The sequence below is a fragment of the Gekko japonicus genome, unplaced genomic scaffold (assembly GCF_001447785.1).
Source record: "Gekko japonicus isolate JY-2015 unplaced genomic scaffold, Gekko_japonicus_V1.1 scaffold454, whole genome shotgun sequence".
NCBI classification, from domain to species: domain Eukaryota; kingdom Metazoa; phylum Chordata; class Lepidosauria; order Squamata; family Gekkonidae; genus Gekko; species Gekko japonicus.
The window spans coordinates 421,477-433,750 of record NW_015173687.1 but is presented as its reverse complement, the minus strand read 5'-3'; the positions used below and the strand labels follow the sequence as shown (position 1 = coordinate 433,750).

Genomic DNA, 12,274 nt, shown 5'->3' with positions numbered 1-12,274 from the left:
CTTATATTCGTTCCGAAAACCCGCCACCAAACACACCTAAACACACACCCCACACCCGATAGGCTGTTTACAGTAACCGAGAGACCTATTGGCCTTCTGGCTGGGGGCCTAGCCCCTTTCTTCGGGCTTTGGCCTTCTGGCTGGGGGCCTAGCCCCTTCATTAGGCCTGGCTAGGATCCTACTGGCCCATTGTCTTTTAGCGTGAAGCTAGTGAGGTTTTGTGCCTGGCCAGTCCGGGCATGTCCGGACATGTCAGGGCTGGATACATTACAGAAGGGGAAATAGAGCATGGCCAGGGTGCATTGGAGGTTCCAGAGGATAGTCAACCGTCAGAACCATCCTCCCCAGCACCATGGCAGAGTGTTGGGTTATCAGTATTTAGCAGAGTGCTCAAGGCACATAATGCAGCAGAGTGTATCTGATTAGTGTGTGCTGTCCAGAAACAAAGGTACACATGGAGCCTTTTTATCTTTGTAAACTTATATGAGTCCTTTTATTTAAGGAACTTCATTCTAGACAGGATAGAATGAGATAGGATTCTAATCTAGTCTTACTAGCTAAGATAGATGCAGATAGAAAAGTCTGACAAAGTGTAGAGAGAATGCATGAGATGGGAAGGAAGTTTTCCTATGAGTAGCAATCTACACATCAAAGGGATAGCATTGGAGGAAAGAAGAAAAGGATGCCCAGTGTCCTAGCCTATCTCTCTCTCTCTCATAGTCCCCTTCTGAAGGCTGAGGCTCAGCACAAAGTCCTTCACTTCCAACACTATGTACACTATGCAATTCTAAGCAGATATACTCAGAAGTAAGTTCTGTTGACCTCAGTGGGATTTCCTAGCAAGTTCACAGCTTTGACTGTTTTTTTTAATTAGAGTGATTGCTTATTCTCTTCCTTTTTCTATTATTGTAATTATACCACTGTAAAATTATAATTATAACAATGTAAAACAGAAAAGTTAATGAACAATTTAGCTGTAGTATGTAAAGACCCACCCACATGCAGTAACTAGTTAAACAGATAAGTAAAACAAACTTTGAAGGGTCTGTTGCAGACAGAGAGAATAGAACCTATGCTGAATGAGACTTACATCCAAACAAACATATAGTATGATGTTTCTCATGGGGAAGTTCATTTCCAGAATTTATGAGAAATACAGCAGTACATTGACTGCTGTGTGGTGTCACAGTTCTGATGGCAAAGGATAGTGATAAAGGAGTGCCTGAGTAGCTCAAAAGGGTCCTAGTCTGGATGCAACCCTAACAACAGGTATCCACCAGAAAGTTTGCCTGTGCAAGCCCTGTTAAGATGAACAGGAGCCACAAGAACGAGGCACTAATTTTGTACAGCCTTTGTACATTTTTGTCTGGCCTGTGCAAATGAATGCGCTGGTGGATTGCAGCCTATGCTAATTCGTGCATGTTGGCAAAAACTGAGCAAAAGTATTTATTAGACAGAAGTTCTGTCCGTTGCACATGGTCTGCTTAAGCTTTTCAGCGTTTTCCTTTTGTTTGCATATTTCAGTTCTGAAAGAGATCACTTCCCAGGGCTGAATTCTAGGGCGGAGTGTCATACTCCCCGCTATACACCAATAAGCTTCACCTCTTTAAGACAAGTTGAAAAAGTAAGTTCAACAATTTGCTGGGGACGGGTGTTTGGCATAGGTACGGCTCTTGTGCTCCTCAACAGATTCAATAATGCTTCTTTTAACTCCCAGATAATCTCACTTTATTTAGGGCTTGCTTAGATCTGCTAGGAGCTGCGGTGGCCCAAGTGGTTAAGACACTGAACTGCAGGCTGTGGAAGGTCAGTAGTTCAGCAGTTCGAGCCCCGAGTGTGCCGCATGATGGAGTGAGCTCCCGTCTCTAGTTCCAGCTCCTGCCAACCTAGCAGTTCGAAAGCAAGAAATTGCAAGTAGATAAAGAGGTACCACTTCAGTGGGAAGGTAACAGCGTTCTGTGCGCCTTGGTGTTTAGTCATGCCGGCCACATTACCACGGAAACGTCTTCGGACAGCACTGGCTCTTTGGCTTTGAAACGGAGATGAGCACCACAACCCTAGAGTCGGATTCGACTGGCTTTCGAGCAAGGGGACCTTTACCTTTTTACCTTTAGATCTGCTACAGCTTTATTATAGCCTTTATTTCTTCCATTTATATCCTGCTCTTTTTGTCTCAATGGGAACTAACATGATGTCAAAACAACAATGAAAACTTGCTTGCTGATTGATTTATCCGTCCGTTATATTTAAATAAGCCTACATATTCCTTAATCAGTGTAGGCATCCTTCCAGATAACTTGCAGTTTAATAAGTAGAAGTTGCCATTCAGTGCTAAAAAGAAAGGTAGTCTTCAGTGGTTTCTTCTTCATACCCCGTTAGTGCTATCTCAGAATGTAAATAGCCTCAAATGAAATGGCAGCCCTTCTGATTCAAATTTACTTAAATAAACTAAAATTGAGTCCCTGTCTGATCCCTATGAATGTGTTGACTGCTCTGGTTCCATGCCAGAACCAGGGCCTCTGACAAAAGAATGTTAATTTTTTTAAATGACTGTGGATGTTTAGTCAATAGGAGTTAAGTGTTAGGAGATAACTGCCAGGACCCTGTCAGAGCTTCGAGAAAATGTCATCCCTCCTGCTGAAGGGCAGAGGTGTCCTTCTGAAAACTGCATTTCAAAGACCAGTCAACCGCAAGCTGGCTACGAATTAAGCAACTTGGTATACAGGGTTTGTCTAGGCATCTGAAATGGACCTGTAGTTCTGTTGAGGAATATCTATTTGCTTGTATATTTATAAACAAAGCAAATATTATACAGACACCATATGTTTCCATTTGTCCAAAGAAAATTGCTCACCCTGGAACTTAATCGCGTGCGTGTGTGTGTATAATTCACAATGTAATTTGGGGAGCTTATAGCCTTCCCTCCCAACTCTGAGAAATAAATAAGTCAGGCAGGGCAGAATTGTGTTGCTTATCATATCACCAAAAATATTTAACCTGTGTCTGAAGCACTGATGTAGCCACTTTCTATGATACTGAGGAGGTGTTACATTTTTCAGGCATCATATCTTGCATTTAGATTACTTGGAAAATTTAAACTGTGATCTTTTTGAACTCTTTCAGAGCAACTGGCTACAGGTTTTCCTTATCAGTACCTCTTCCCTACTCCCCTATGCTAGATACAGGTGACAGATCTCAGTGAACTTGCTGCACCCAAACTGGGTTACCAGCCTGCCTATGGGAACTTGATTGTGAGGTGGATCCCAGATATACGGCACAAATTATTGCAGACTCAGAGACCATCCACAAGAATGTAAGTAGCTTACTACATCCAGAACATCACACCGTATGCACTGAAAACAGCTTTCCCCCCTGACTGGAGAGATCTCATACTGGTATAAACTTGAGAGCAAAGGATTCCCTTCATTGCCAACAAATCCAGCACAGTGCAGTTACAAATACAGAGAGCCTCATCCTGTTAACACTCACAGGAATTGCTAGCAATAACCTCTTAAATGACCCCTGTAATTCTCACAGAAGATCCATAAGGAGTCAACAGTATAACTCAGTGGTGGCGAACCTATGGCACGTGTGCCAGAGGCGGCATTCAGAGGCCTCTCAGTGGGCACGCGTGCCATCGCCCCAGCCAGGCCCAGACCGTCATTAAAGTGTGGAATTCTCTGCCAAATAATTTTAAGTAAATGAAAGCATTTGGGATTGCTTTCCTTACTTTGTTTGGATCATCTTATGTTAATGTATGAGTTCTTTTTTCTAAACTAAAACCTCAGTATTTAGGTTAAATTGCCGTGTTGGCACTTTGCGATAAATAAGTGGGTTTTGGGTTGCAGTTTGGGCACTCGGTCTTTAAAAGGTTCACCATCACTGGTATAGCTTCTCTTTGTTTAGACGGACTCCTACACAACGAATGTGTGTGAAAGACCTTGCTTTGGAAAACCTCCTGTCTTTTAAGAACAGCAGCGAGGCTGTAAGTTTCCCTATCTAGATTCTTCTACTTCCTTCTTCTAGATCAGATAGCATTTAAACAAAATGTAGCCCTGCTCCTGTACTTTTATGTAATAGCAGCCTGACCCATCAAGATTTCACAAGTAAAGCTTTTCCTGACATGAAGTGATCGAAGAAGCTTTACCTGCTATAGACTTGGAAATCCGATGCTACCTAATGTTGATGACTGGGTAACAGAAATCCTAGAATTTACTCCCTGGGACCTGTAACATGTAAATATATAAAGGAATACCTTATACATATTCTGTGGCACATGGGATGCCTTTCTGGGGTGCTTTGATGACAACTGTAGTTCCTCACAGCAACAGCCATTAGGACCAGAGCCAGTTCTAGCATTTGAGTGGGTATGTGGGCTGGATAACATGTCTCATAAGCAGGCAATGGGAGATGGAGGTGACTGTGACACCACAGGGGCCTCTCTGGAATAGTCTTCCATTTACTTGTTAGAGAAATGCTGGAAAGAGGCAATAGACGCAGTTCTGTTATACAATGGGGTCGGTCACACGTGCAAGATAAAGCGAGGGGGAGCAAGGCTATTTCCTCCGGAGGAATTTGACCCGCAGTTGCACGATCAACACATGGAATTCACTGCCACAGGAAGTGGTGGCGGCTACAAGCATGGACGTTTTCAAAAGGGAATTAGATAGGCATATGGAGCAGAGGTCCATCAGTGGCTATTAGCCACAAGGTATAGATAGGGACTCTGGGGCAAGTGATGCTCTGTCTTCTTGGTGCTTGGGGTCAACAGTGGGAGGGCTTCTAATGTCCTGGCTCACTGCTGGACCTCCTGATGGCACTGGTATTTCTGGCCACTGTGTGACAGAGTGTTGGACTGGATGGGCCTTTGGCCTGATCCAACATTTGCGTCTCTTATGTTCTTATGATCACACAGTCTTTGGAAGCTGCGGGCACAGCCTACCACTGTGTAATCAGACGCAACCGCAGGTGAGTTGGTTTTTTTTTTTTGCTGTTTGTTTCCAGTGCGCTTAAACGAGGAATCAATGAATCGCATCTCCACACTGAGGGCTCCCTATGGAGTTTGTAATGATGTGCATACTGAGAAGGGGGGGAAACAATGGCACGGCGTCGGGATGGCCTGATCAGACCATCCCGACGCCATGAGAGCGCACTGGAGCTATCAGACACGGGAAACGCCATCCATGGCCCATCGCAACCTGTTTACTACCGGATTTTCCCTGGTGTCTTTACTCCGCTCCTGCGGCGGAGCAAAACGGGTTACCGATGGGTGCAGGGCGCTTCCCAGATGTTCGTGTCTGATCGCGCCCTTTAAATCAGCCTAGCATTCTCACCTATGGTGGGTCTAATTGTGTGTCTGATCGCGCCTAATAGTAGCTCTCTCACTGCCTCCTCTTTAACATATCCCCCTTCCAAAATAGACCATTAATTCAGAGGTGCTTTTGACATCACAGGCTCCCATTTTCTGGTTGGTGAATTGCCAGGAGGGAGCAGAGTTTAGTACTCACATGAGGGAGCTGTGGAACACTCTCTCCTGTAGAGCCATTCCCATTAGGAAATGGGAAATCATCCCAAAGGTGCATGGCTGCTGGAGCTATTTCTCATGTTCTTTGTTGGAACAGATGGGTCAAGAGCCTTTTGTTAGTGGTGGGCCCTTTACTGGGCTGTGGGCCTGCAGGTGCCCCACCATGCTGACCCCTGATACCAGCCTTGATTAGGATCTGCTATCTCTTGCTGTCCCACTTTTTCTTCCCTATCCCTTCCTTCATTCATTCTCCTTTACCTTTTCCTCTTTTTTCTCCTGTTGCTCCTGACTTACTTACCTGGATGAACACAATACTTTGAATTTACAGAGATCAATAGCTAATAATAAAGGCATAATTTATTGTTAGGGTCATGCTCTCTTCCTGATAATTTTCTAGCACCAAGGTATAGTATAATTGCTTTTCCGAATTTCATGGGGAATTTTTTACTGTTGCTTATTTCTTTTTTGTATTGTTGGTCATTGATGGTCATGGAACATTTCAGTAAACTAAAAGAGACAGAGAGAAAGCTTTATCTGCTCAATCTCTGTACGGTCTTTATAGAGCCCGATGCTGTGCGGTGTTATCATAACCATTGTAATGGCAACAAATTTTCTGTTACTTGCTTTCTGTCTGCTGTAATTTGTAAGACATAGACTATGTCTTGTGATGTTATTTCGGCCTGTGGCTAGCATGGAAGTGGAATGGAGCTGAACTGACACGGATTATTTGACTTAGGCTGTTGTTAGAGTGTAGGTATGGGACCAGTGGCCACCCATCTCCCAAAACAGAAGAAGAAGCCCAAGTGTTCTGTTTCCAAGCTGTAGTGTATAAGATTAGGGAGAATGTTCAGCATATGTAATTTTATGGCAGGTACTAAATGGCAGAGTTGTGCAGTGCAGCCTTCGGAGCTCGGAGTATAGCCTGCCCATTCAGGGGCCTCCATGTAAACCTTGAGTACCTTACACTCACAACTTTTGCATCACAGTGAGGCTCTTTCCCCTTCCCCCCCCCCCCCCGCCCCCGGGGTGGTGGGGACATTGGCAAGCATGAGGCAGGGTTTGGTGTTTAGGGTAGAACTGGGTGTTTGGCTTTCTAATTTGTGTATGCATGCATTTTCTCCTTTTGCTAGCATTGCCCTAATCTACAGACAAGAAAAAAGTCGAATAAAGTTCCAACAGGAGGCCAGCCCTACCTCTTGCATCTAAGAAGGAACCTAAAGATTCCTCCCAATAAATCAAGGTCAGTCACAAGCTGCAGCTCTCCTGAGTTATACTTTGGTTAAGGGAAGAGCCTGAAGACAAATCCGGCCACTGAAAGAACTGGGTTGGCATCCTGGCCCACTTGCTCAGGAGTTGGGTATTTTTAGCCCAGAGGAGTGACTGTTGTGTTGTGTTGGTTTTGTTCCAAAGCAGTCCTACAGACAAAGAAAGGAAGGCTGTGGAAAGGCCTACTGGGAAGAGGAAACTCTTCCCACAGCACCTGCAGCTTTCTCCCTTAGCAGACACGCAGGGGAAGAGTGCCATCCATCTGGAGAACAAGAAAAGAGTGTTTCCAGGCAGCAAAGAATTCCCACTTATTGTGCAGAAGGTACCTGGTTTCTACGGATTTGAACCTAAAATAGGTGAAAACTTGGAGGAGAAATTAAAGGGGAATACATGTTATCTTAGTTTCTTGGCTGAAGGTCTCACATCCATAACTACACATAGCATTGTAATATTAAAACCCTCTACAGAGCTGTGGTTAAACTGACAGGAGGCAGGAATTTCTGCTCTTTTTGCTGGGTTTTGAGTTTCCCCCCCCTTTCCTGTTCTTTTCTGTTTGTTTTTGAACGAAGGGTATGCAGCCTTGGGGTGCTTCCAACTTTTAAAAGGTTCAGTGGAACTAACTGGCTCATCCCCTTGTTGGTGGGCTATATTCTCTTTCCAGATCTAGTTTTCAAAGCAGGCTTACTTTTAATTTGACAGAAGAACTGGATTGGCCCTGACTTTTTCATCAGCTGGTGTCTCAATCCCAACTGGACATGTTGTGTGTGTATGCACAGAGGCCATTCTGACCAGTGTTTCTAAGTTGGCATGCATCTCCATGACCCTCTACAGAAGGAGGGCTTGTTTACACGTATCAGGGCTTTCTCCTTTCTCCTATCCCTTCCATAGGAGAGGTGGAGCTGTCTCTAGTAGATCTAGGGATTTCCTGGTGGTGCAAGCAGTTTTCTTTAAAAAGTTGTTTGATGTTACAAGGTGGTAGAGAAAATCCATGGGTATAATCCACATACTTTCAGGATGCAAGGTTATCACCATATTAATGAATTGTTAATCCTTAATCTAGCCTCCCTTCTTTCACTGTAGGCTGACTGATGCTTTGGTTTGCTTTTCTTGGTGCTTTCCACATTGTGTGGTATGGCTTTCTTTTTTTGGTGGGTTTTTTTTTTTGGTATTTTTCATATGTGCGTGTGTGTGTGCACCTGGAGGTCATGGCAACCTCTGGTGACTGACCCCTACTGTGGGCCTGGAAGATATCCAGAGAGATGACTGAATAAAGCCTGCCCCCGCCTCCCGACTGCTGGTATTCCAAGGAGGTCTATCATCCAAGTACTTGCCAGAGTTGACCCTGCTTAGCTTCTGAGAAATCGGGCTTGCCTGGGCTATCCGGGTCAGGGCAATGGCTTGCCTTCTTGATCACCAAGATGTCTTGTGTTTTGTATTTAATGTTGTGTGATGTATTGGTAAGAAATTGTTTGGATATATTTATGTGTATTGATGTCTAATTCCCCTTACATGGAAAGAGAGATAGTCACTGCCGAAATGATATTCAGGTTAATAGATTTTAAAAGAGTGAATCTACCTTGGGAATGACCTAGTAAAGAACTACATCTGAGTTGCTGGTTAAAGAAATTGGAAACTAGGTAAAGTATATAGACTGATATTAGTAAGGTAAAAAGGTAAAGGTTTCCTTGCTCGAAAGCCAGTCGAATCTGACTCTAGGGATGCGGTGCTCATCGTTTCCAAGCCAAAGAGCCAGCGCTGTCCGAAGACATTTCCGTGGTCATGTGGCTGGCATGACTAGATGCAGAGGCGCACGGAATGCTGTTACCTTCCCACCAAAGTGGTACCTATTTATCTACTTGCAATTTCTTGCTTTCGAATTGCTAGGTTGGCAGGAGCTGGGGCCAGAGACGGAAGCTGACTCCGTCATGCGGCACTCGGGTCTCAAACTGCTGAACTACCGACCTTCCGGTCTGCAGCTCAGCGTCTTAACCACTTGAGCCATTGTTATTTAGCAAATCACACTAGGTAACAGTTTTTTTTCTGTCTTATTATCCATTGTGTGAGAGTGCATTGAGCCTTCTGTGACCCAAGTTACTTCACTTGTAGTTCTCTAGGGTGCAAATGATTCTGTTGTGTTTGGCTTGCAAGAAACCTTTTAGAGACAATGATTTGATTCTAAATACATTTCTCATCCTCTAACACCACCCTTATTGCTTTCTTTAGGTTCCTGTGAAAGAAAGAGGCCTAAGAAGAATCCAAAGCCAACTCCAAATTCCTTTAGAAGGTCTGGATATTGTAATCCTGGCTTTGTGTACTGCCTGATCTAGGTGGTACCCATAACGTTTTCTAGAAAAAGTTGACTTGCTCGTTCTGACCTTGTTTTAGGCCCTGGGATTCCGAAGCATCTTCTGTCAGCCCTAGCACAGCAGCTGAACAGCTCTACTTTGACTTTCCAGGCTTCAGGTGCCTGTGGCCAAAGGAGTGAAGGAGAAAGCTTGCAGTGCCAAACCTCTGTGCCCCAGGAAGCTGTAAGTGACAGCAAACAAATTGTCTGGTTTACTATCAAGAGTTTTGCACACCATGCTACAGGGCTGTGGGAAACAAGGGTGGGTTATAATGGTAATTTTAGGGAACTACCTGTACATGCATATTGCTTTTATACCAGTTCAACCAGTCATAGCTTCTTCCACAGAATCCTATGAATTGTATTTTGATGTTGAGTGCTGATAATCGTCTGCTGGAGGTCCCTAGTTGCCGCCCGGGGACTGCCATTCCCAGATCACATGAGAAGAGATGTCTGTTAACGTCTATTAAATGAGTCAAAATCTGTGAAAACAAAAATGGGGGGGGGGGGTTGCTAAGATATGCAGCCCTGGGGTGCTCCCAACTTTTGCCTCTAGTTAAGTTCTTCCAGTGTGTCATACTTTCTGAGTATGCGTTTTGGTAGTCCAGATACAGCAATCATTGAGGCATTGTCTGCACTTATCCTCTCCAGTCTGCAGAGAAGGTGCACCTGCCAGAGTGTAGCCCTCAGACATCACAAGTGGCCATAAATAGAAGGAAGGCTTCTTTGAAGTTTGTGGAGTACAAAAGCAACAGAGCAAGTCTGTTCATGGGAGGTAAGTGTGGCCATCTGTACACCACAAGGCTAAGGCTGGTGTCTTGAAAAGCAATTTTATCAGTAAATGGAAATAGCAGCGAATAGGAGGGCAGGAGTATTCCTAGAGGATCAGTCCATCATTCAGCTATACGGTACTTCCAGGTTCAACTGTAGTAATGCTACTGGATATCAGTTGCTGTGGTGTAGGGTCAAAAGTGGGAGAGAGCCCATTTGTTTGGGAAATTTCCCAATATATATTGGGAATATTGGGATTCCCAATATATTGGGAATAACCAACAAACCCAAAGTCTATATTGGGAATATTGGGAATAACCAACAAACCCAAAGTAAAACCAAAGACATAAATAGAACTAGCAGCTGCAATTATAAATCTAGATTCTGAAAAGCGGAAAACCAGAGCCAAAAGTTCTTAAGTACTATTGTAAGTTCCGAGGAACAGGACAGGGTTTGCCTCATGCCAGAATGCTAGCAGAGACGGCCAGAGGCCCTTTTCCCTGTGGGGAGACATCCAGAGCCTGAGTGGAGACACAGAAAGGCCCTCCCTTTGGTAGCCACCCATATTACTCAAGAAAGAAGGAAGGGTAATAAGGAGAAGGGCCTGATATGAAGAACTCAACTGACGGGCAGCTTCCTGGAGAAGTAAGTGGTCGTTTAGCTACCCAGACAATTTGGGGTGTCAAATCTTTACAACAGCTCTTTGAATTCAGCTTGTAAACAAACTGGGAAACCGGCTGAGATTTTTCTGAACTCTAGGCAATATTTTAGTTTTCCTGTTCTGCACAAGTTGAAATTTCTGAACATGTTTCCAAGGCAGAATGCTACAGTATTCTAGCCTGGATTTGTGGAATCCCATCTCTCTCCAAGAAGGGAAGCAGCTCCTGCTCCAACCAAGGATGAGGCAAAGGCTACAGGCGCCATGCCACTTGTGCTTCTCTCAGTGATACTGAACTTAAGGGCGCTGCAAACCTGTTCTTTCAAGCATGCATGTATAAAGGCGCTGATGCTGAATGCATCCATGCATTTTCTCCCCCTTTTGCTCAGGTTATGACAGCAGTGTTCACCAAATGTCAAAGAGCGAGTCCAAGTACAAGCAGTATTGCAAGCAGATCGCAATCCGGAAGGGGGCTGCACTACCTCAGGGTGATCTCTCAACTGACAGCAAAGAGCTGTGGCTCAGGGAAGAAGCTCAGAAATCAGAGGAGAATCTCTTCCAATCCCCTAACCCTCCTCCCCCCTCCCCACTTGTCTCTGAGTGCGGCGACAGCGCTTCACAGGATCTTACTTAAATCTGAAAGGGCGGGCAGGCATCTGTTGCACACACGGCAGCCTGCTCCAAAGGCAGTTACTTCTTTTTTTATAAAGGAGGTTGGATGCTGTGAGGCTTAGAATCATTAAAATCCCACATCTTCAGTTTTGCTGCTTCTGTGGTCCTTGTCTCTAGACGCAAATGCGATTAGCATGGCTGTATCTGTAATAACATGAAAGAAGGAAGAAATGCTTGTGGTAAAATCACCTCTCAGACCCTTGTTTTTACCTCAGCTGGCCCAGGTCTCAGGCTGTAGTCTAGACCTACAATGAGGAGTTTGCTTCTCCAACTTTATTTCACCCCTTTCCCTTTTACAAATATGGTTTACTCTCCACTGTCATCAGCAGGCCACTAATAGAATTGCAGTCTAATGGCTTGCAGAATCCCCTCCCCAATCCAGCCAGCCAGGGTGGAGGTAACGGGAAAATTTTAGAAATCTCACTGGTTAGAGGTATTTCAAGTAAGTCAAGTTCTTCCTGCTTCTCTCTTTTACTTTGATAAGCGTGAGGCTTTTTCTGTGGTTGGTGGTGGAAAGTGCCATCAAGTTACAGCTGACTTATGGTGACCCCATGGAGTTCTCAAGGCAACAAGAGACATTCAGAGGTGGTTTGCCATTGCCTGCCTCTGTGTGATGAGCTTGGTATTCTTTGGTGGTCTCCCATCCGTATACTAACCAGGGCCGACCCTGCTTAGCTTCTGAGATCTGATGAGATTGGGCTATCCAGGTCAGGGCTTTCTGTAATTGAAAAGACTGAATGACTCCAGTTTCAGGAAAGGAAAATCTTTTAAGGAATGTAAGTAAACAATAGGTACAATGAGTAAAAGTATACAGTAGAACAGCAAAAGACTACAGCATTTGAGCATAGAGTGAAATAGAAATAAACGCACTCCTCTTTTTTTCCTAGGTCTAAAACTTATCTTTTTGCTATTAAAGAGTTGGGTAAGCGTATCTTAATGGGTCCAGGTTCATTTATCAGGCTCTGTTCATCTCAGTTTTACTGCTTTTCTCCATTTGGCAGCTCACCTGCCATCAAATCCTGTGCCAGTGTGTGCCTCC

The 12,274-nt window shown here is 44.4% G+C and overlaps 1 protein-coding gene across 1 annotated transcript in view; it reads left to right on the top strand.

Moving 5' to 3' along the window:
• Window positions 1-11,489, top strand: part of LOC107120427 (chromosome unknown open reading frame, human C9orf43) — a 25,970-nt gene extending 14,481 nt beyond the window's left edge. Inside the window, exons 4-12 of the mRNA XM_015423126.1 lie at window positions 1,525-1,624; window positions 3,180-3,313; window positions 3,907-3,985; window positions 6,655-6,764; window positions 6,935-7,112; window positions 9,014-9,074; window positions 9,176-9,318; window positions 9,786-9,909; window positions 10,953-11,489. Coding sequence (XP_015278612.1) covers window positions 1,525-1,624; window positions 3,180-3,313; window positions 3,907-3,985; window positions 6,655-6,764; window positions 6,935-7,112; window positions 9,014-9,074; window positions 9,176-9,318; window positions 9,786-9,909; window positions 10,953-11,197 — 1,174 coding nt within the window. The 3' untranslated portion in view covers window positions 11,198-11,489. The remainder of the gene's footprint in view (window positions 1-1,524; window positions 1,625-3,179; window positions 3,314-3,906; window positions 3,986-6,654; window positions 6,765-6,934; window positions 7,113-9,013; window positions 9,075-9,175; window positions 9,319-9,785; window positions 9,910-10,952) is intronic.
• Window positions 11,490-12,274: the final 785 nt, after the last annotated feature.